General features: G+C 36.8%; 1 protein-coding gene across 1 annotated transcript; it reads right to left on the bottom strand.

The window, feature by feature from the left end:
* Positions 1 to 474: 474 nt before the first annotated feature.
* Positions 475 to 25,582, bottom strand: LOC147077718 (uncharacterized). Its single transcript, XM_085940040.1, has 13 exons — positions 25,468 to 25,582; positions 23,582 to 23,775; positions 21,170 to 21,414; positions 11,236 to 11,770; positions 10,908 to 11,061; positions 9,530 to 9,804; positions 7,034 to 7,161; positions 6,050 to 6,189; positions 5,772 to 5,970; positions 5,424 to 5,698; positions 3,493 to 3,721; positions 1,046 to 1,181; positions 475 to 837 (listed from the first exon to the last, which is right to left on the bottom strand). Exons 1-13 carry the CDS (start codon positions 25,580 to 25,582, stop codon positions 679 to 681), a joined length of 2,784 nt encoding a protein of 927 aa, XP_085796166.1. The 3' UTR covers positions 475 to 678.

Below are 25,582 nucleotides of genomic sequence, written 5' to 3'. Positions count from 1 at the left end.
AAAGATATTTGGCGGGCTGTCCTTTCTTTTGTAAATATTTTCTGTTTTTAAAAAAACATACGGTTTTAAAAAATTTAAAAATATTTCATTGTGTAAACGTATATTTTTAACTAAATAAACATTATTATTACTCTGATTTATGCAATTGTTTGTTTGAAACTAAATCCTGCAATCTAGGCTCAAATTTTGTGTTGTGAATACGCAAAATACATGCGATATGGTTGTCTGTTAATTTTGAGCTAACAACACAACAACTATGGCAGCGGCGCGCGCGTAACTACGACTGCCCCAAACCCCCCTCACTTCGCACATCCGCATTCACAGAGATTAAAGTGTCTCACCATTCATTCTTGCCAGAGGAAATTTAATTTTAAATGTAATTTTTAATATTCGAAATGAAGAATAAAAAATATTACAGATTTAACATAAATCTCACAGGACACACTTTGTGAACCCCTGATTTAGATTGTATTGATATAAGTTCACTGTCACCTGTTATTGTGATCTTTACAAACTTTGACATTTCTTGTGGAGTCGACCGAGATTGAAAATAATATACAAAACTCAAACAGAGATGAAAGTTTTTTATATCCATCGAACTTCATGTGACACTCCATTTATTATCATAATCGTATGTCACATCTTTTGTAGTGAATAATTGTCAGTTCTTATAGTGTCCTAAGCGTCACTCGTGCCGGGAAGTTTATCCAATTCTTTTCTGATCGCCCTGAGCAGCGGTACTGCGGGATCAGACGGAGACAGCACTGCATCAGATTTCACCATGCTGACGTTTACTATTGGCCGATGACCGCCGCTGCCGGCGCTTGTAGCCCTTCCCTGGAAAAGATTGCATCGTGATTTTTCAATTATATACTTACTAAAATAATGAATAAATAACGACGTTCAACATCTCTCTATTGTAAATTTAATATTTATTATTAATTTGGTCTAATAATAATTTGAAATAAAATTAAACAAAATTGTCTATTTTTCGGTCAGGTGAAAGTGGCCCACTGATTGGGAATGCTTAATGTAGTTTTTTTACCATCGGCATGAAAGTGGTGGATCCCCAAGCAGACGTCGGATTGATGATTTGTCTTGGCAGGGGCGGTCGAGGAGGCAGAGCCGTATGAGGTCTTCCCGGACCGGTACACCTCTCCGACTCTTGCTCGCACTGATCTCTGCAATCGATCATTCCAATATTTAATATATGCAATATATTATATAGTACCAAAAGAATACTGAAAAGATACTAGGTACCAGTGGTGAAGGGTGGAGGTAGGCTGTTATGATTTGACATAAATAGTGCACACTAAAATTTGTCAGTCATATTTATTAGTTTTTATTGACGATTTACAGATTGTGACAGTTTTTAAAATTCAAATAAACTCTCCTTAACCAAACCATAATAATTTAGGTATGCTATGAGCGATCCGACAAAAATTGTGCACATTTTTTCAGTCATACTTATTTGTTATTGCCTATCCAAACCAATTGGCATGATTTTAGATATTTTATAGATAAACGAATATTTTTCGACTATTTATCTACTATAGCTTGGATTAGGCAGGGTTTAATTGAATTTAAAAAAAAACTAACAAACACTATCCACACGTGGTAATATTAGTTCAATGAAAAAAATTAGGTATGACTGAGAAAGTTTAGTGTGCGCTATTTATACCGGATCTTAACAGCCTCCCTCCACCCTTCGCCACTGTTAGGTACTAACAAAGGTATGATCTTATTAGTGATGTGTATTAGTTATGTGATGTTCAAAATATGTACCATGAACAGCGGCGGCTGGTCTAACATCATGCAAGTACACTGCACTGCTTGCATTGCTATGAAACATCGTTCAACATCGTAAATCATATTTTTTCTTCATAGGTTTTTAATATTATCGCTCACTTATTGTAATGCAAACCATAAACCGATGTGCCCACATTCCCAATCGGCGATAATACAGGCACTATGCATCGTATACGTCATCCTTACTGAAATCGTTTGCGCCCCGCCCCGGCAATATATTTTGTTTACTTAGGCGTAAAACTCACTTAACGCAGCGAGTGGGGCGCTCGCGCAAAATTTCACAAGTGGCGCGTAAATCATCGAAAATACAACGTAATCAAATACGCCAGCGCACACTGGATTTGACGACGCATTGTGCCCGCCTGCCCCATGAGTCACCGTCGGGTGGCTTCTCAGCGGCACAAATTAACGAAAATACAACGTAGTCCATTTATTGAACACGGCAAGCAAAATCACGCTCGATAGACGGGCGAGAAGCCATTATTTAATAACAGTAAACTTATTGTTTAGTTATTGCGTGTCCGATATTTCGCTGGTAGAATGATGTCATCGTGAATATTAATTACAAGCCCCGAGAAATAATATAATATTTTTATTGCTTTGTTATGAGAGACGCTGATAATAATAATTATTTTGTGCTTCTTGGGCCCCTTATTACATAGGTGAAGGGTAATGCGCGGGTGGGAGGGTGCCTACTCAGTAGTGAGCGCACCGAGCGCTTTTTTGGTGGGCTTTATGCCTTAAAATGAACCCAAAGCTTAGTATTAACGAAAGCCATTATAAAACAACTTAAACCGTGCTAATCGTTTATGCCATGCGTAAGTTCCAGAATATCGTGCGCTGACCGGGTAAAATGACATCATATTGTTCTGAGTAGAGAGCAATTACAGATTTGAATTATGGTTTGTTATTATAGACGCTGCGACTTACTGGTCATGCTCAAATTATGTTTAGTATCATATTTAGCAATCTCATATGTTAAATGCCTGTTAAACTAAATACAATAGAATTTATTATTTTCTAAATTTAAAATGGTTAAGAAATATAATAGAATGTCGGTAAGATATTTTTATTTATGTGTACTGCAAATTAAATCAGTGAAGATAAAAATAATTTTGGTACCTACCGCATTTCTGGAAAAATTAATATTTCATTATCCTGTGTTGACTAAACGCGAACTGATGTCGGTTATTTATAATAGGTATAGAAAATTATTAATTCATGAATTCTAGTGATAAGCTAATAAATCTTAATACTATTTCACAAAGTGCAGTTTCATAATCATCATTCATACAGTGTACAAATTGCTAAAGATAATGTACTTATATAGAATAAGATGGCTTACGTTAAAAGTTATAGGTATTTATCTACCATAAGAGATACAAACACTTCTTAAAACTAATCCAATAAAGATTTAAGTAACTCGCAACATGTTTTATTAAAAATATAAAATATACAGGTAATTTCCCAAATGTCAATAACGTTTTGTCAAATCAAAAATAACGCCGAATTGATTTCATTTTTCAATAAGGTAGGTTTCCAGCGCACCCTCAAAAATTACAATCCAAAAAATCACCGGCCGCTACTGACCATGAACCATGCATATTTGTAATACAATTAAAAATAATCCATTTTCCATTTTGAAAAATTAAAGATGGGGTGACAATATTAATAATGTTTTACCCATCTCTTGCCGAATGTCTTCTATTCCCAAAGACATTTGCCGGTGGCATCAAATTTCCCGGTTCTTCAGATGTTTCCACTTGTCTTATCGGTGGTTCAAGAGGGCCAGATTTTGGACTAGTAGATCCACTTCCAAATAAACTAAAAGCATCTTCAACCAATTCGTTGAATCGTTGTCTCATTTTCGACATACTTGCTCCCGAACCTTCCAAGGGATCCGACTTCATCTCTGAAATTAATTTATAGGTTATATAACATTATTCCTCCATTGTTTCTGTTCCGTTACTTGTGAGAGTATTTGAAAATGAAATCATGATCGAGAATGTAACCACTGAACCAGAATGTATCAAAGTAATGGAAATACTGCGAGGATCATCTGAAAGTAGCGGATGATGAACGAGGGAGCCACGATTTAATATAGACTATAGAGCAGGGGGGGGCAAACTTTTTGGATGGAGGGCCAAATTCAAGAATTCTAAATGAGCGGCGGCCGCAAGTAAAATACCATTTTTAGATATACACTATTTATTATCACGAAAAATAAACATTTCAAAAAAATTAATGAGAAGAATGAAACTGTTGTACATTTTTTTAAATTCAGGTGTTAATTTTGTAGTTGATATTCTCAAAACTGCTTGTAAATGGGCATCGGAGATATTTGATCGTAAAGAATTTTTATTGAGGTTCATGATCGAAAATGTTTGTTCACATATATAAATTGATCCAAAAATAACGAACATTTTTCTTGTATAATCTTTAAGTTGGTCGAATTTGTCTGAATTAAGGGCATTGTAAAATTTGGAGATTTCTTCACGACGATGCAATTCTCTTAAATAGTGTCACACTGCAGATCAATAATCTCAAGTTGTAGCTCTGTCGGTACACTATCAATATCTATTGAAATCGATGTTCAACGTAGAAAATAGTGGTTACATAGTGTGAGACGAGACGCAAGGAAGACGTACTGAGATAATACATTTACGAAACAACAAATTCTTCAAATTTTAATCTATCGTCAATATTTTTTTAAAAATTATAAAAAAAGTTATTCGTAATCAGAAGTACAATTAATGATGGCGGGCCGCAAAAAAATACCCGGCGGGCCACATGCGGCCCGCAGTTTGCCCTCCCCTGCTATAGAGCATGGCCCTCACAAGGGGGGGACTGATAGAGCTCTAGCCTGGGGTCCCGGGCTCAGGAAGGGTTCAGCGTGACGAGTCGACCAGATAAGTGAGGTAAACACAGATCACAAATTTGCTCTAATAGTAAAAAAAGTCATCTGTGGGCGCTATTTTACTTCAATGATATTAATAATTAAAAATATTTGGTTGTACGATGCAATTTTTTACTGTGAGTCGATACTCGACTACTCCATAATTCAAATGGATGTACATAATTAATTTACCGCGTACACCATTTGGAAAACGCTACTGCAACGCGTCACACTGCCTTTACCCTTAGCGATAGATAGGGGGCCCCACCTTTACTTCCGTTGCCCTTCGACGTCATTGGTGACCAGAAACGACACGTGCAAATTTACGAATAATTAGTCTGATATTTTGTTAGTAATGTATCCATACAACACATTTTGTAGATATTGGACTCATGAAAGGATGACAAAAATACTGTATAAAAAAATGAGGCGGCATTTTCGCGCTGCCTAGGAGTGGCATTTAATCTAGGGACGGCACTGCCTGGGGGCCCGCTTCAGGATGTGGGGGCCTTGATATTGAGTATAAGAGGTACCTAGTACGTACACCTACACTGGATTGGGACTCGTGGCTACTACATTATCAGCTAAATTACATTCGATTGAAGCCTTTCAAAATGATGATAAATGTGTAAAATGTAACTGAAATATAATTAGATAATCAATCTCTTTATACTGATACGCTAATAAGTAATAACATTGAATTTGAAATATGATTCACCTTTGGCTTGCATCCTCTGCCTGTGCATGTCCCAAACCATGGGGCCTATGACCCCGGGGTCCTTATCTAGACTTCCCAGTCTCACGAGGTGAGGGGAAACCTTAGTAGGAAACTCAGGGTTTGCAGCATGATCACTTTTTGATTTCATGTCTTCCCTCGAACCGTTAGGATTAACGGAAGGCCTCATCTGATTTACATGAATGGGTGAGTCCATGTCAAAATGCCTCACACTCAGTGGTTCTAGCACTCGAGATAGAGGTTCGACTGCATTTCCCCTAAAAACAAAATTAAATGATAAATACAGTCGAAATCAATTAAATATAGCAATAATAAAATCAATAAAACTACCTGGGAAATGATTTAACAGATGGCATGGAGAGATATGAAGTCGGACTGATGACGCCTCGTGGACATCTCACCACTACGCTATCGCAGCTGGAATCCGACGGAGAAGGGGACGAGGGACCGGACACCAGAAATCTTTGAAGAGTTCCATCACCGGATATCTCCACGTCTCCGTGGGATACTGGATGATCAGCGATTCCCACTATAATTCAAATACTGACATTAGTTTTAGTAACTTTTATCGTACGCGAGTCATAAGACTATATTTCAATGTAGATCACCTTTTTTCGATCTAATCCTTCGATGTTTGGATTTGACTTTCTTGTTGACCGTAGCATATTCGCTCTGCATCTGCCGGTCGAATAATCTCTGGCGCTGCCGTAACATTGCGTTCATTTGGGAAAGGTCTGAACCGCTGGAGCTGTGATATTGTAATATATGATAAGTACCTGTCTATTAATAATCATTTTTTAAATTTATTCTTCTATGAGTTACTTTTTATCATTGGTTGAAAAAAAATCAGATATTTTACCCAGCTTAAGGTATAGGAAACTATTATCAACAACAGCAAATATGACAACTACTTCTATTAAACTTTTTTTGAAAGAGGCTTTTGAAGAGTCCCAGAGCCTGAAGCGAGAAGATTGTCTGGCTCTCATGCTCTCCTACTAGGCTTTCAATTACGTAATTAGGAAATCCAATGTGAACTACATTGGCACCGTGCAGTAATAATATTAAAGAGACTGAGTCAATCGGTTGGCTATGCAGACAAGCTCGACATAATGGGCGGATCCCTGCACACTGTTAAGGATGCATTTAGACTATTTGGGTCTCATTAATCCACTGCTTTAGAGATCAGCCTAAGACTAAATGAAAATAAAACCAAGTTTTTAACCAAAGGAGGAACTATAGTCTATACACCATATGCCATCCTGATTCGGATCGAGTATGGAAAAAGTGACATAGCGAATATCTGTCGCAAACAAGTTACACTCACTACTGCTGCTGATCTGAAGTCTATAAATGTTCACAGAAAAGTAAAGATTCTGAAACTGTCATATGCAGTACGCACAGGGATATCAAATGGAGCCGAATCGTGATCACCACCTGTGAAAGCAGCTGGACTTATCGACACCTTTAAGAGCAAGATTCTGAGACAGTTATGAAAACCCGTGAGTGAAGTATTGAGAATCATATACAAAGATGCAATAGCAAATATCATTACAAAAAATGATTATTAGCAATTTTGATAATACTCAACATACCTTGCAGAGCTGTCCGCTGAGCTAACTCTATTGCCAGTTCTTCGACCATATCGACCAGCAGAACTGACATATTTTTCATCCAGGGTTGGAGGGCCATGTTTTTTACTTGGAGATACTACGCTTATCAGCTAGAATTTCAGAAATCGAACCTGAATACAGTGTTTAAAATGGGTTGCAAACATTGATAATGCATAGTGTTAGCTATTTTTCACCCTCTCCCTTCCGGATGAAGCATATGAACCACCTAAAATATAGTTAGCGACTGAATAGTGTAGTTACTTACATAGGTACATAATATTTTTGTGTACAAATTTATATTCAGGTGTGAAGAAAATTAAACTAGTTAGATAGGTATTATCATTATCACTTCCGAAGAGAGAGATAGAGAGCTTCAGATACTCCCTCTTGCTTGATGTGTGCATGACGACATTGTCTGCTGTTAGGTATCTTCCGAGATATAAAGAGAACATCGGATGGTTGTAGAGAACGGCGAGATTTATTCAAGGGAGATTACAGTATTACATTATGATTATAGCGTTATAAAAATGTACAAATTGTTGCGGTCTGTGTGACCGCCACGAAATAATGTCCAAAGGGCTGTCTTCGTTTCACAAATATTCTCTATCGCCGAGGTCGAAAATGTGGCCGCATAATTATGTGCATTCAATCGTGCTTTTTGCATGACGGCTCACAAGATAATTTTCGATTCAAACCCTGTGTGGGTGAAACACACCCCTAATAATGGTAGATATAGTATCAACGAGTGACCTCTATTTTTTTTTTGGCTAGTTGGGACTTTCTAACATACGCGTAGAAACATTTTATACAAACCATTTAAACTTAGAATAAACACACTGTTGGCTGAAATTTAGGTTGCTTCTATTAATTAGGTAAGTATATTAAATACCGGTAAACTATGCCGTTAGAAGTTATAATTAATTATAACTTCTAATGATGCTAGGTTTGCTTCAAGAATTTATTAATGTATGAAAAAAATATAGGATTTTATATACATTAATGATTCAACGATTTTACTAAGCTTATGATGTTATAAGTTGTTGTTACTAGATATTGCAATGTCTCATAGTCAACCCTGCTCATTTTTTTATGAGTCAACTCGATAATGATTCCGGCCTCTTTAGCGATCTGGAGGAGATTTCCCGAAGGGATAACACTTTTGACATTGTTAGTATCTAATTATCATTAGTCCTGTCAATTCATCGTGGAAAAATATTGTATTTAATAAAATAATACTATAATATTTAATTCACAAATAATAATGTACCTATTGTATTTTATTTTAATTACTGTCATCAGGCAGAGATTTTTTCATATATTATTGTCTCAATAATGCTACATAAAAAACCGTTCACAACAGATCATTCTCAGGAGATATTAGTGCTATTAATGAATAATTTGTCCGGAAATTTGTACGTATGCAGTTCTCCGTATCACACTGCACCGTGAAATGTTGTATCGGAAATATGTGTCGCTTAGTTTCAAAATCCGCTATAACACTTTTTTGAAATAGTTAAGATATATATATCGTTGGATTTGTTATTAAATTCTCTACGTGAAAATTGTATCGCCTCTTTCAAAAGCCGCTACGATTAACTGTCATTTATGAAACAAAATCAATGTGTCTATCAAATCCCGCTATAACACTACTGAAACATTTAAAAACCTTTTTAGTTCAAAAAGTTTTTGTTGATTTTCTCAACATAATGAAAAAGTGTTATAGCAGGTTTTGAAACTCAGCGACACATATATGGATGTATATTAAAGAGCGTCCAACCTCTTTGGGTCGTATAGTACCGAGATAAAATTCATGTCTAAATAAAACACGGTTCTTGTGCACTTGGCAATGCTTCACGAACAACGCGCAATTTTTTCATCTCGGTGCTATATAGAGATGACCATATAATATACGGTCATATCTTTCCGATAAGAAAGCTTACGGCGAACTGTGCAACGGTGAAATATACATTCAATTCACATATAACCAGGGCTCGAAATGGAACGGAACGCACCGGAGCGCCGTTCCGGGTCGTGAAATTTGTAAAATTATCGCTCCAAAATATGTTGACCATCTGAGCTAGATAGGCCATAGAATAGAAAATCTGACACACTTATTTTTGTAAAATACACATACGATTTGATGAGTATGTAAATATCTTCAGAAAATTTGTCGAGCGCTCCGGTTCGTAAACTTTTCCATTTCGAGCGCTGCATGTAACGGAATAATACAGTATTTCTAATATGCTAATGCTATAAGATTGAATTAACCCTCGATGGCCGAGCGGCTTAAGCGTTGGCTTATAATGTCGTGGGTCCCAGGTTTGAATCCTGGGTTTGACAAATACACATATTGTTTTTCAATTTGTGTCTGGAGTATGGACCTAATAGGTTGAGTAAGTGGTTAACATCCATTTCTCGTAAAAACAAAAATCTCAAAAATATTTTTAAAAAACTTAATTAAAATACATTTTAACATACTTTTCCATCTCCTTCTTCCTTTGAATATCCCTTGTTATCCATTCCTCCCACTCCACTGCCGGGGTACAGCACGCCTTGTGCCAATGAGTCTCCTCTGACGACTCCTCGATTTGTAGCCGAGGATTTTCTTCTGGAGACAAGTCGGCATGCGAGGAATGCCACCAGGATGAGAAGAAGCAGAGCGGCTAGGATAGCACCGAAGACTATCACCCATGTGTCACGCATGTTACTGGCTTTGCTCACTCCGTTCAATGGTTCTGGACTCTTCAGGTATGCTTTGGATAGAAAATAAAAACAGTTCCTACTATGCTGAACATTGAAAATGCCACTAGATATTATGTTATTTTCATACAAAACGTAGGACATTTAAGAATCCTTAAGTATAGAAGCAAAACTAATTTATTATGTTTGCGTGGGGAGGCATCTACATTCACTACCTTCACTAGGTAAGTCATTTGTAAGCATATCAATAAATTGTTAGGAATGGGTAAACGAGAGTAATATATTCTTTAAATTTAAATGCTAAAAATGATGGATGAAAGACTGCTTGAAATTTATCCATTTCATCATAACTTCGTCACTTTGCACCAGGATGCTATTTATCATTGTTTTCATGTCATGGATCAAAGAAGTAAACCACCATTATACATTTTCATATTATCCTATATTTTACCGACTCGTCGTATTCCATGGGTAGTTAGTTTAAAAAAACATCCCCTATGAAGTTATACAATCGTACCCCTAGTATTGATTTGTCCAAAGCGACAATATGTGAAATGTTCAGTAGATGAAAAACAAAGTTCATTACCTTATATTTCAATGCTTGAAGATCTTTCATATTTATTTATTTTACATAGTGAGCGTTACATTATATTAGAATTTATATTAAAAGAATAATCCAGCGATGTTACTAAGAATTCTCACAAAATTAATATACAAATTATTACATATTGAAATGTGTAATGAGGACGTAGTCAGTAAAGCTAGACAATGGCTAATATTAGAAAAAGATAAGCGATCCGTTGACGTTAGCGTAGAGGGGGCGGTATCCGCATAACAACCCTCAGTGCCGTTTGGTCCACACATTGGACAAACCAATACCGAATAAGTGTTTTGTACCGTGGTTTCTTTTTGACATTTTTGAAAAAATATCTCTGTTTCTAATGAAAAATATAATATTTTTTAACGATTTCGATGCGATTATATAAAAGAAAATGAACTGAATTAAAAAATCAATTTCGTCAAAAATGGAGCTTCACAAAACCAATACTAGGGCGACGCAATGTCAAAAAATGAAGAATATGAAGTGTTGAAGCTCAGTGACGATTTTAAAAGTTAAAAAAAATATAATGGGTATTAAAAGAATGAATGTCCTCACGTTCGGCTTTTGTGGTGAAAGGGTATCCAAGTTCAGCAACGACTTCTGCATCTGCCAAAAGTCTCATGTCGCGAGTTGCCGTCCTAGCCGGGACGGGTCGTCCACCGACAGACACCCAATAAACGACCCGTAAATCATTTTCAGCATCTCCGTCCTATTAATTCGAAATAATGTCAGGTGAGTACTTACCTATTAAAATAATGTATCTTTATCAGTAGGCATTGTCAGTATTGGTAAAGAAAATTGATTTTGTAAACGGCTCGATTGATGCAATTGCATTACTTACAAACAACAAAATTTTGTACCTATTCTACACATGGAAACTTACTCTGGTCACATTGTAAAGAAACACTTCCACAGAAGGTTGTTCCTCTTCTGGATATATTTCCCTTTTCACCACTTCATTAGCACTGTTATTATCACCAGACACTTCAACAGAATAGTTTTTCACCAGAACATCATCAAATTCGACAGAACGCCTGAGTCGTATAGCACTCGTCGGTGATGCATTAAAGTATTTAGAGATATATTCGAAAGTATCGTCAGCTGTGAAGATACCATCGCCGTCGTTGTATAAAGTAGAAGATGTACTGGTAAATAAGTCTTCGTCTTCGGATGTCTGCACTTCTATCTGGACTTCTGTAGCAATCGTGCTACTGAAGTCGTCAATATCAGTCGGGGTCGTGCTTCCTCCCTCATCACTGTTATTTCCATGATTCTTATCAAGAATATTGATGTTTGGACTAGTGTTACTTGAATTGTTTCTGTTGTGATTGGTTGTCAGATGTCTGACATCGGTTTGGTGTTTCTTTCTTAGACCGGCTGCTGAAGTCGGTAGAAGGCCAAGATGATGTTCTTGTTGCCTGTAACAGAGAAGAACATTGTTCGCTCATTATTAACATTAATGCGATATCAAAAACAGAGGACGTGCAATAATAATAGCAAGCCCACCACCACGCAGCCATATTTAATGGCCGACCTTCCAAATTTGCTGCTGAGAATAAAGAGATTATTTTCATACGTCATACTTTCCGGAGTCACTTTTGTGACATATACAGTATATATGATTAATTCAAGACATTCACAGCAAAACAATTTTTTTTTTTATAATGCCCTATTCACACCTGCGAGCATCAGTCGAGCCGGGCATACTTGTTACTATGCAACAAAATTCGCAGGTGTGACAGTGCTAGGGCCATCATGACGAAAGGAAAAATATCGATTCTTGGTATTGGTATTGTATCGGAAGAAAATTATAATATATTACGCCAAAATATCGAAGAATCGGTTGAAAAGTATGGATACTTGTAAGTACATACTTGTCCGACGGGCATGTTTACCAAAAATATAAATGCAAAATAATGGTATCAAAAGAAAGTATCGAACCAAAGTATTGAAGAATCGATATTTTTGGACAGCCTTAACGATGCTTCAAAAACGCGCCGCGCCAACTACAAGCAGTGGCGAGCGGTTTTTCGACGAAGATGAAAGAAGTCGTTCTTGTATAATATCAGAGCCGCGTTTCCCTAACCCTAATCGGTTGCGTGAGCCTGCTCTTACATCAAAACTCATCCTCCTCATTACAACAAACCTTCCAAGAACTGAGATCCAGTGTGGCTTGTGAAGACCGCACCGCGCACATCTAAAGTAAAATCAAAACAATGATTCGGTTTGTGGATTGTATGCCTACGAGTACGCGCTCATCGGCTGGCAGGTGTTTAGTATGGCTCCCCATCCGCACGCACACCATCGACCAACCGATTCATTGTTTTGTTTTTACTGTACCTAGCGATAGTCGCGCGTAGCCTTCGAAACGTATAGATATTTGAATGCAGTTATCGGCGAGCCGGTATAGGAATGACTAATTTGTAGGTGTTTGTATGTGACTTCAACTCTTTGACTCGGAGCCCGAGAAGGATGCAACTTGTTGATTGCAACAAGCTGATGTTTTTTTCAAACGAAACAGACGCATTCAACCAATCTGCGGAGCTCCATTCGGCAACGTGTGTTTTGTTGTTTGGGTTGAATAACGATGACGTCACATCAACGTCACATCGACATAGGCACCGACCTACCTGCATTAAGTAGATATCTGATAAATGTGATGCGCATGAAAATAAATAAACTAAATATCTAGCGTATTTTCAGCACACTTAAAGCTGTTGGATGCATCAAAAAATGCTAGTGAAAATGCCACAAGTCAGATACGTTTTTGCAAGCTATCAAAATAGCCTATCAAAAAATGCTAGATCTGGCAAGAAAAACACTAAATTGGCAACGCTGTGTGATACATTGTGACAGATTTGACTGCACGGCAATGTGTTGGCAACCCTGATGTAGGCAGTGACGTCCCGTGGGGGTAGGCAGATTGAGCGTCGCTCGGGGGCGGCAGTTACTCGAAGGGCAGCAAATCGAGGAGAATCATTAGGTATACCTTCCTCTACAGAGATAGGTAAGAACATAAACTTAGTAATAACGGAAATATCTTTCCATTAAAAAAAATCAGCTCACTGGTTGGAAACAAAATGTATTAATTAACATACTTAAAACGTTTAATAGGACTGTAATTTAAATGTCGGTTTCGCGATGTCTAGTTTACTTCCGCTGTCCTTGGACGTCACATCCTTGATGACCAGCAATGACACGTGCAGATCTGCGAATTATATTTTGAATTATAGGTAGGTACATATCCAAATCTTTTTGCCAGTCACTCGCGAGTTTTGAAAGTTGTCAAGTGTATTTTTAAATATATGTATTTGAAACCCTGGACTCGCAATATTTAAAATTAGATTTAGTGGTATATATTTTGTTAGTACCTAATTCATCCATTCAACACATTTCTTAGATATTGGAGTGATGAAAGGATGAAACAAAATACTGTATAAAAAATGGGGCGGCATTTTGGCGCTGCCTAGGGGCGGAATTTTGTCTAGGGACGTCACTGGATGTAGGTAGTTAAACAATTTGAATCCAAATGAGTAGGTATGTAGGTTAAAATAATTTAATTAAAACGCATTAATTATAAATTTATCACGCCACTAATTATGTTACGTTATCAATGTTTTTAGATAACTTCTGTCGCCACAACACTGCATAATAATATTTCGATTATCAACGTGTTATTCACAAGACAAATTAATGTGAACTGGTTGAGGTTGATGTAGACATCAACAGTATTGACACAAACATGATACGGTGAACCATTAGGACGGACATAATAGTCGGTACCTACCTAATATTTTCTTTATAATGTCAAAAATGTGTTATTCAGAGTTAGAGTCAGGGATATAATGTGTAAATGATGTACCTAGTCTTAATTCGAAAAAGGACCTAAGTAAAAGTACTCAGAGGCACGTAAGTGAATAGAAAATAGAGAGGTCTGCAAATTTTGCTGATTTCAATGTATTGTTTCATTTCTTCGATTTTTAGGAATTGGTTTTCTTTTGTATATTATATATTTCAGTGGCGAAGAGTTTTTGTTGGAAAGAGGTACTTATATACCAGTGGCGAAGGGTGGAGGTAGGCTGTTAAGATCTGACATAAGTAGTGTCAGTCATACGTATTTGTTTTTATAGAAATAAGACTACAGTTTACAGATGGTGTTGGTTATTTTTTAAATTCAATTTAACACTGCAAAACCAAGCCATAATCGATAATTATAGTAAAAAATACTATCTATCTATAAAATATCTAAAATTATGCAATTAAATCATACATAACTTTAGAGATTTTATAGATAAAATAATAGTTTTTTTATCTATTATAGTTTGGTTTAGGCGGGGCTTAATGAATTTAAAAGAATGAACCAACAATATGTGTAATATGTATTCTTAATTCAATGAAAACAAATACGTATTAATGAAAAAGTGTGCGCAATTATTACATTATTATGGTTTGCTTTAGGCAGGGTTTAATTTATTTTTAAAAATTAACCAATACCATCTGTAAATTGTCGTCTTAGTTCAACAAAAACCAATGCATATGACTAAAAAAATTTAATGTGCACTTTTTATAGCGGATCTTAACAGCCTACCTCCACCCTTCGCCGCTGGTATCTACTATGCAGCTAGCCGTTACCACTAACTTCCGCTCATTACCCCACCTACTTCCATCTTTCCGGGAATGGGACGATTTGGCACCGCGAACTGGCCTCCGCCGATTGGCCTCCGGTAATTGGCCGCCGGTACAATCGGACGCCGGCCCAATTGGACGCCGACCCAATTCGACGCCGACCCAACTGGCCTCCGGGAGATTGGACGCCGCACAGTTGAATTAAATGCGCAAAGGAATAGACGTACGTTACGATTTGTTGGAGTAAATAAGCAAGTCAGTTTAATATGCTTCTATCTTCTCAGTAGGTGTACCTTATACATTTCGCGCTTGACACATTTTTAATATAGATTGAGAAAAATTATTATGCCTGATGATGTTTATTAAAAGAAAATAATTCTCCCCTCGCTAAAACTTAAAGATGTGCATAATCAATTAATTTATTGTCTATACATGGGTACTTATTTATATTTACAAAAAATATTTAAAATAATGTTAGATGTTAGAATGAAAATTACATTATATTTCAGCGTTTTATCGACTTAATATTATAATAAAGCTTAAATATGTATATTATTATGCATAAATGCGTATTTTAAGATAGTATGAAATTACAAACAAAATATTAAGTAAGTTATTTGCTAAGTATAAATGTTTCAGTAGTTTGATTGATAAACTACTTAGGTACTGGATGCCGGATGAAATCCCGAAGGCCGAAATCCCGAATGCTGAAATCCCGAATGGCCGAAATCCCGAAAAATGAAAAAATACAAACATCAATAATTGCGCAATTTTTGCAAGAGAGACAAAAACCCATTTTTTGTGGAAATATAAAAAATGTAAAATATAAACATCAATAATTGCGCAATCGTGAGCGCAATTTTTGTAAGAGAGACAAATCCCATTTTTTCGGAAAATGGGTTTTTCTGATTGCGCAATTTTTTTCAGGAGAGACCATTTTGTAGAACGAATGGATTTTGTGCATCTTACAAAAATTGCGCAATTCACGATTGCGCAATTATTGATGTTTGTATTTTACATTTTTTTTATATTTCCACAAAAAATGGGTTTTTGTGTCTCTTGCAAAAATTGCGCGATTATTGATGTTTGTATTTTTTTTTATTTTTCGGGATTTCGGCCTTCGGGATTCCGGCCATTCGGGATTTCAGCGTTCGGGATTTCGATATTCGGGATTTCGGCTTTCGGGATTTAGGCTTTCGGGATTTTGGCCTTCGAGATTTCGTCCGGCACCCAGTACCTAAGTAGTTTATCAATCAAACTACTAAAACATTTATACTTAGCAGATAACTTACTTAATATTTTGTTTGTAATTTCATACTATCTTAAAATACGCATTTATGCATAATAATATATATGTTTAAGCTTTATTATAATATTAAGTCGATAAAACGCTGAAATATAATGTAATTTTCATTCTAACATCTAACATTATTTTTAATATTTGTTGTAAATATAAATAAGTACCCATGTATAGACAATACATTAATTGATTATGCACATCTTTAAGTTTTAGCGAGGGAAGAATTATTTTCTTTTAATAAACATCATAAGGCATAATAATTTTTCTCAATCTATATTAAAAATGTGTCAAGCGCGAAATGTATAAGGTACGACTACTGAGAAGATAGAAGCATATTAAACTGACTTGCTTATTTACTCCAACAAATCGTAACGTACGTCTATTCCTTTGCGCATTTAATTCAACTGTGCGGCGTCCAATCTCCCGGAGGCCAGTTGGGTCGGCGTCGAATTGGGTTGGCGTCCAATTGGGCCGGCGTCCGATTGTACCGGCGGCCAATTACCGGAGGCCAATCGGCGGAGGCCAGTTCGCGGTGCCAAATCGTCCTAGACCCCATCTTTCCCGTGTAAATTCCCCATCCCCATAGACAATACAAGATTTAATTTTAGCTATGGTTATCTGGCTTGGATCTATAATCACTGGTGGGTTGCACATCTACGAGTTGCTACGACCTGTAGCTCCCACAAGTGAAATATTTTTAGGTACACTGGTCGCCGATCAAAATGGAATCGTGCACAATTCTCAATCTATCTATACAAGGGGGTGCAATCCGAGGATTTCGGGATTTCGCTCGATATGTTAATTCAGGAATCACGAGATTTCGAGATACATTTTATAAACTTTTATGTAAAACATATAATTAGTATTTTAATATTAATACTATCAACGAAGGTACTTGATGGAATTTGAATTTAAATTCTAATAGATTAAGGTTTTATACTAAATCACTCAATCACAGAACCAATGTACTCAAATGGAATAGTACAAAACTTAAATCCATTAGAATATAGTATTTCTGTGAACAATAACAAAAATAAGCGATAAAAGTGATAAAAGTGACAAGTGAAGTGAGAAGAAAATCTATGGAGATTTTTAGTATGTATAGTACTATAGTAATATGTTTATCTGTCCGTTTGTTAGGCTATACAAAAAACTACTGGGCCCTTACTGGGCCTATATTGATGGAACTTGCACAGGTCCATTTAGTGGACCTTCATCTTGATCCTTGTTATCCAAAATAACGCACTTGCTATATACGAGGTGAGGCGCAGGGTAAGGAGCTCGCGAATAGAAATAAAACAATGAATAATACGAATCAGTATATTATTCTCCATTGCGTAAGTCGATTTCATCGTAATCATGATTTTACGAGACGATTGTTCTAATCTAATTATTCATAACATAATATTATTTTTTTCTTTTCTTTATAATATTATAGCAAACATTAATTGAGTTGCTTAAAGCGATAACTCACATATTCCAAAAATCGAGTTTTGAGATAATCGCAAAAAACACCAGTGTAGTGTTTTTTGTAATTAGAAGATAAGTATTGAACTCCCTTGAATATTAATGAGTGAGTGAGTCGATTTCAGGGAACTCAGAAATAATGGGAAATGACATACCTAACGGGTAAGGAGTAGCAGGTAACCGATCTCTAGTAAGGAAGAATCCGGAATAAACTTAAACATGTGTCAAGAATACGTCATACGTCGAATACTGACAACTGCTCTCGGTTTATGCATTGACGCTCATTTAATATTGGTGTATTACACACACTATTGCACGTGCATAATGCGTGCTTATTTTTCGTGGGACACTCACACATTCAAAACCCTGCATCTAATTGTAGCGTATTGAATATAGCCTATCGGAATTATATGGTGATAGTATACACAGAATGCAATACTACTAATACCCACGGTGCCCGCGCGGCTTAAGCGTTGGACTATCACGCCGTGGCTCTCAGGTTCGAATCCTGGGTCTGGCAAGTACACATATTGTTTTTCAATTTGTGCGTGAGTCAGGGTATGGACCTAATAGGTTGAGCAAGTGGCTGACATCCATTTCTCGTAAAAAACAAAATCTGTTAATACAAACCTTTACTCTGTGGAGGCCCATATGATCCTATTAGGATCGGACATGGTCGGAAAAAAATACTACTGAAGCTGTAGAGTGTAGATAAATACTATGAAAAATAGAGCTCCCCGATTGGTTAGAAAGTCCTTGATGACAGAACTCACATTATCAATTGATTAAATGTGAGTTATGACACCAACAGTCAACTTTGTAAACGATTTTCACATAGTTTAAAGTGAGCTTTGATACCGAACTATTTTTCTTTATATAGATTAATGTCTTTAGAATTACTTGGCATATTTAACTCAAAAATGACAAAATTGCAAAATGTGGGTTATGACTCTAGGCGACTCAATTTTACTCTTACCTAATTCAACCCTGCGACTGCGACACAGCTATCGCCAAAAATCAGCCCTTCGGAAGGGAACGAATTTCAGAGTACCAACTATCGATAAAACTTGCCCAAGACAAAGAAGGTGAGTAGTCAAAAGGGATAAGGTAAAATAGAGGATAAAGGAGAAACTATTATAATATGGGGCTCATTTCGTTCACGGAAGGACACCGTATGACACGCCATACTGGATTAATGGTAATTTAAATTTATATTAGTTTAATAATCGCGTAGTAAATTAGTATAACAGCGATGTTCCGTTCTAATTTGACAGTCGCCAATCATTACCATTTTATAAAGTTTGTTTTTGGTAATTTACTGCTTTTTGTATCATGTTTCCGGCAGTGGTTCTCAAACAAACACTACTCACTGCATGCAAAATAGTAACGTTAAATACAACCAAAGATTATCTATTTCCGAATCACCAATAGAACCATTAGAATTAGTATTTACAAATAATTATAGACACCAGACATTCGTTCACGGAACACAAAGTGAACTGGCTTACCCTACTGGGTGTGGTATAACAGGCTAATTATCTCGAGTGTGGAAAAATATGGGATAAACTTAAACACCTGTTAAATAATATGCTATTTTGAATAGTTAATAATATGCATTTTAGTTTGTCACGTTAATCTAACGTCCTTTCAATCTTTGGGAACAGTCGACGCAGTTTTTTAGTACTTGAGTTTTATGGCGGTCAGAAACTACCTTGCTTCAGAACTTCAGAACGCTCGCATCTAAACTCGCCTCATCTGCCGCACAGCCATAAATCAAACCTTCTGGGAATGTTGCTCCGGTGTTGTATATGAAGACCGCGCACATCTACCTAGCGACAGTCACCTCTCGAAACGTATAGATATTTTGATGCGACGACCGACGAGCCGGTATAGGCATGACCAATTCGCAGTGTGTGTATGCGTTCTGGCGTCTTCGACTCGCAGCCCAAGATGCATGCGATTTGTTGATAGCAGCACTAGATGTTTATTTCAAGCTAAAAAGTCGCATTCGACCAATCTGCGGAGCCCCATTTGACAACGTGTGTTTTGTGAATAACGATGTCGTCACATCGACGTATTCAGCACGTTGCAGACGAGACGTGTTTTGATGTGCGAGCCGAGCCGGCTTACATTTCTATATATTAATCTTTTCTGTAATAATTTTATGTACCTACCCACTTGTGTACCTACTACCGACTGCGATCAACGAATTTGTTATTTTTTTTAGTGAAACGCCAAAAAAAATACTTACGCTAAACAATTTTGCTTCGATATGAGTGTCTCGCACCGGGAACTATATTGTTTGGTTAAATTTTAATTCAAAATTTGCTTTTTTTTTAATATTATTCTACGGCTTCAAGCATTTGTTTTTTTATAGACAATAAAACAAAATAATGTTTAAATTTATTTTTTACACTGCTAACCTTCTTCTATTATTGGGAGATTAATATTCAAGTTATATTGAATCGCTATTTGTGATAATCAGCTTTATATTCGAATGATTTAGATGTATTATTTTATCATATTTAAATGCATGTGATTTAACGAAACACTTATATACCCACACCCACACACATATTGTATCAAAATGTCAGTGGTAGCAATCGGCGAATGCCAGTTGTTCTGCTAGTCCTAGTAGCCTGAAGTGGTGTCAGACGACATTTTGAAGGCCAGACTCCAGAATAAACTACGCCTCATAGTCTGAGGTGAATGAAAAACCTATCCCAAACGGAAAACTATGGCGCCATCTAGGCATACTTCACAATTTTATTAAAATCCAATACCATGTCATTATGACGTCAAGCTGTATGCGTGACCTAGCGAGACAGACTGGCGACAGCCAGCTGGCTCTGCTGGTTAATAATTATTAAAGAATTTAAAAATATAATTTCATAATAATAATAGAAATAGTGTGTCGTTGTCATTAGTGTGTACCTATTCATCGGTAGTAATATTATTCTATCTTCTTATTTCCTGTAAGTATACCTAACAAGTGTGTTCTTTTTCTCTGATCCCTAAAGCCTACGACTTTCCAAAAGTCACCCTTCGCCACTGCAATATGTATGACTAGTGGTGTCTTGTCTTGTCAGGGCACAAGTAGGCTATGCCGAACGATAAAGGACACACTCCATGTAAAAGAATAGGTACACAATAATGAATTTAGATTACATCACAAATACAGTGTTGATAGCTTTACTTTTTTCGATTGCCTTTTAAGACCATTTTAAACTCAATACTGTCGAACTGGCGATACATAATAGAATTCATTCGAAAATTGAATAGAAACAAACTTTTGTCAATGTATCTGATATGTAGGTACTCATTCTCCAAGACATTGGCTGACATATAAAACAATGAACTGTTAAATTATCAAAAGTTTGCTATCCAGAAGTATGAATAGTGAGAAGTATTTCAAGAGGCATACCTAATAAACGCCCTCTGGTACAACTTCGTCAGACTGCGCTGTAAATCTGGGGATAAAGGCGTGGCGGAGGCGGGAGGTGCCCTCAGGACTGTGAGAATCCAGTAGCGAGGGTCTGGTGGAGCCACGCCATCGCCAGCGTCAGATCTTGCGTCGACTCCTGGATTCACCCGCGTCGGTTGGATTGGACCGCCAGGGGGGAAAATTGGACATTCCGATACGCAATCCTCGTCTGATGAAGGGGGATTCTGAAAATTGCAATATTAGAACATATTTTTTACAACGTTTTTCTTAGGTCATATTCTTATCTGTCCGGTACAAATTTTGCAATCGATTTTTAACTAACTTCCCGACTAGCTAGACATTTGAAACTTTTAGAATATATCAGAACACGATGCCAATGCATTGTTTTGATACTTTTACCCATCTTTAAGTAGAATTGAATTCATTTTCAGTTAATTCTGTTTTGTATGAAAAGTTATTTCGATACCATTATTGGTTGCTAGGGGGTCCTAGCAACTAAATTATTAAATAATATTACGTGCGTTACTATGGAAATCAATATGAAATGACATTTCATTATTCAGTATTTCTATCAAGTACATTTTTTTTGATCGTTTAAGCTAATCAAGTCAAGTTTATATGATTCAACAGAAACTTTAAAAACGTTGTATATAAAAAGTTATTTGTATCTTGTAATTATTTATTTGTATCGTTATCTTCTTGCGTGGTTGTAGAAGATAAAATGATTTCTGCATTCACTGTAGCAAAGTGAAACCCCTTATTATCTGAATTCAAATTAAGTGTAATTCCATTATCCTCTGCAATTTATTATTTTTGCATTGAACACGTCATGCAAATAAATTCATAAAAAAATTGATCCAAAAATATACAAAGAATGGTGGCGCCGCAGGCGAAAATTTGGTCATCTCTATGGAATCCACTCTTTAAAATTGAATTATTCTCATTCCATGTCTTTCCTCTAAATAACGCGTGATCTACTTACCTGCACTGGATTTCACTGGCGTAAATATGATATGATAACTAACAGACTTCGGATCCACAAACTATTTAAATAATTTGAATATAAATCAATATTTTGCTGTGCATAACTATAACCATAGCGTACTCGTACCTATATATCAAGATATATTATATTTCAGCTCAGCTTGAACAGGTGAAAAACTACATCTATCTGGTACAACAAGTGTCTATAGATGGATGTATATTTGATGAAATTGATCGCAGAGTAAAGCTAAGCTGGAGTGCTTTTGGCCGCCTGAATAATGTCTTCAAAAGTGACCTTCCACTGCATGGCCCCCATATCCTAAAGCAAGCCCTTAGTCTAGGATATTTGGCGGGCCCCATACCTATCTCTAGGGATAAAGGCAGTGTGACGCTCTACAGTAGCGTTTTCCAAATGGTGTATGCAGTAAAATTAATATATTTAGTGTTTTTTTGTATATTTTAATAAGACGTACAACATCCATTTGGATTATGGAGTGTTCGAGTATTTAAATTTAGACATTTAAACAACAAAACAATTTAAAATTGCATCGTCCAACCACATAGTTTTAAATAATAACATTGTTTAAGAAAAATAGCGTCGCAGGCAACTTTTTTTTTACTATTAGAGCAAATTTGTGATGTGTGTTTATCTCACTTATTTAGTCGACTTCCCACGCCGGGCCCCCAGGTAAGAGCCCTGTTAGCCCTCCCCTTGTGGGGGCCATGTTCCACTGTGCCTAAAGCGCAAAATGTTCAACCGGTCTGTGCTTCCCGTTATCACATATGCGTGTGAAACATAGACCGTAAGTAAAAGAGAGATCCAGAAACTTGGAGTAGAACAACGTGGTATGGAGAGGTGCATGTTGGACATTATGCGAAATGAGTGGATAAGGAAACAGACAAGGGTTTGCGATGTGATAGAGTACGTTAAAAGCCTCAAATGGAGATGGGCTGAACACATAGCTCGAAGAAGGGACAATCGTTGGACAAATTTAGTCATCCAGTGGTATCCAAGAGGTACAAAACGTCCGTTAGGTATACCTAGAGGCCGCTGGATCGATGAAATGATAAAGTTCTGCGGAAGTATGTGGAAACGCAGCGCACATGACCGAAAGAAGTGGAATCAGCTTGGAGAGGCCTTCATCCAGCAGTGGATAGATTCAGGCTGATGATGATGATAATGATATTATATGTTAAACGATTTGACAGAAACAAAACGAATATACGCGAAAAATACGCATGTGTCTGATGTTCTGACGAAGCGACCACTTCATGCGCTTCGACGCTAACTTATTTGTTAGACAATGTTAATATCATACATATTAAATAAGGTTTTACACTTTACAGTTAGCCAAATAATTCGTGACTAGGTACGATAATTATAACAACACTGAAAAATAAACTCACTGAATCTGGTCTACCAGAGCCCGGTGAGTCAAGGAAGACAGTAGCCAGAAGTGTAGTGGTGGTGACTGAAGGCGGTCTCAGGGGTCCTCTGTCTGCCGGAGGGAGTGGACCATCTCCCGAGCCAGTCCAAAAGAAGTCCTCCAAGTTGTACGTCCTCACCGGAGACAGCATGTCTTGGTCGTCTACTAGGTCCACTGGAAAGAAAATTAATTTGCATTTTACTAACAATGGGAAACAAGGTGTTCGCACAACTCCAATAGGATTGATTATCGGTACTATGATTTATTGTATCATAGGTAACCTAAAGATCACAAACAAAATAATTACAAGGTAAAAAGAACTTTTTATATACCTACAACGTTTTTAAATACTGTTGAACCATATAAACTTGACTTGACTAGCTTAAACGATCAAAAAAAATTGTGCTTGACATGTCATATTGATTTCCATAGCAACGCACGTATATATTAATAATTTAGTTGCTCTCTAGCAACCAATAATGGTGTCGAAATAACTTTTCATACAAAACAGAATTAACTGAATATTAATTCAATTCTACTTAATGATGGCTAAAAGTATTTAAAAAAATGCATTGGCATCGTGTTCAGATATATTCTATTATATTTCAAATGTCTAGCTAGTCGGGAAGTTAGTTAAAAATCGATTGCAAGTTTTGTACCGGACAAAGAACCACCGGACAAATAAGAATACGAGCTAAGAAAAACGTTGTAATAATATATATTTGAGTGCGGCCTTGTCAGTTAAATCATAAAGCCCTTGGTACAAATGAATCAGAACGGCTGGCAGCTAATTTAGTTATTGACATAAGGTTCCGTGAAAAGTCCAACAACTTAGACATAACATGTATATTAACAAATAACAATGTTAATTATTTAAATGTCGTGTGTATCACATGTTGGATGCTACCAAAAACCACTAACGTACTCTTGTTTTTGGCATATTGTGCTTTCCTCACAGTTTTGGTGTATCGTACAATACATACGGGCTGTTACTAAGTACTAAAAAATCTCCGGGTGATCAGTTGTTTATTCAGTTGTCATCTCCGAAAGTGACAGGAGGGTGCTGCGTATCCATTGGGGCACCCTTCCCCGCCGATGAACTGTGATAATGGTTTATCGTCTTTGCTTCTTCTCTCTGGGACATTTTGTTGATTGATAACGCAGATTGCAGAAGTAAAACGGTTTAAGTATCTTATTTTACGAAATATATTTGTGTATAACAGGTTACAGCGTATACAATTAATATTACATTTATAAAATTAATAAATTTAGCTTTGGACGTCGGCCCGCGGCCGAGCAGCCGACGCCTCGGAGGGGTGAGACCATAGATAACAGACGTATATATATTATAGACTGAATGATCTTGAGTAACTAACTGCTAGGCAGTTAGTTTTGACAGTTCAGTCGGCTAACTTATTGTGACAATTAACCGCCTCAATACATAAATATGATAAACTACCCTCGATAACCTCCGATAGCAGCCTTGTGTATGCGCAGGATAACAATATAGAGATGGCGGAATCCCTGGAGTGGAGGGAGCGCGCCAGTATTAGCTACGCGCTAAAAATTAACTCTCTTTATCGTGATATTGATTTCACTTCGCACAAAGATCTGATTTTTTACTAAATGCCCAACTAAACTGTGACAGTTAAATGTGCGGATACTGACAAAAAATATTGGCAATTATTTAAAATATTAGTAGAAAATATTTCACCCTAAAAAACCTTACGAACCTCTGCGTCTGCGCCCTCCATTTTGAGAGGCATAAGGCTAGGCCTACACTACGCGGAAATTCCATCGCGGAGGATGCGCGACGGAACGCCAATACGTTTATTACATATAATTTGTCGTCATCGGGCACATTACGCGGAAGATCGGTTGTCTTGATCTGGTTGATTTGCGTTCCGTCGCGCATCCTCCGCGACGGAATTTCCGCGTAGTGTGGGCCTAGCCTTAGCCTAAGGCTCTTAAGCAATGACAT

This window comes from Rhyacophila brunnea, unplaced genomic scaffold (genome assembly GCF_057557595.1).
Source record: "Rhyacophila brunnea isolate RB1 unplaced genomic scaffold, BYU_Rbru_1.0 scaffold_12, whole genome shotgun sequence".
Taxonomy (NCBI): Eukaryota; Metazoa; Arthropoda; class Insecta; order Trichoptera; family Rhyacophilidae; genus Rhyacophila; species Rhyacophila brunnea.
Note: the sequence above shows the minus strand (reverse complement) of the source record. Positions and strands in the feature narration are given on the sequence as shown.

Coding starts and splice junctions, on each gene's coding strand:
- LOC147077718 (XM_085940040.1), bottom strand. CDS start 25,582: ATGTCATTGCTTAAGAGCCTTAGGCTAAGGCTAGGCCCACACTACGCG. Junction 23,776..25,467: donor CAAGACAACCGATCTTCCGC/GTAATGTGCCCG, acceptor TTTTCTTTCCAG/TGGACCTAGTAGACGACCAA. Junction 7,162..9,529: donor AGGAAGAAGGAGATGGAAAA/GTATGTTAAAAT, acceptor CTGAAATTCTAG/CTGATAAGCGTAGTATCTCC.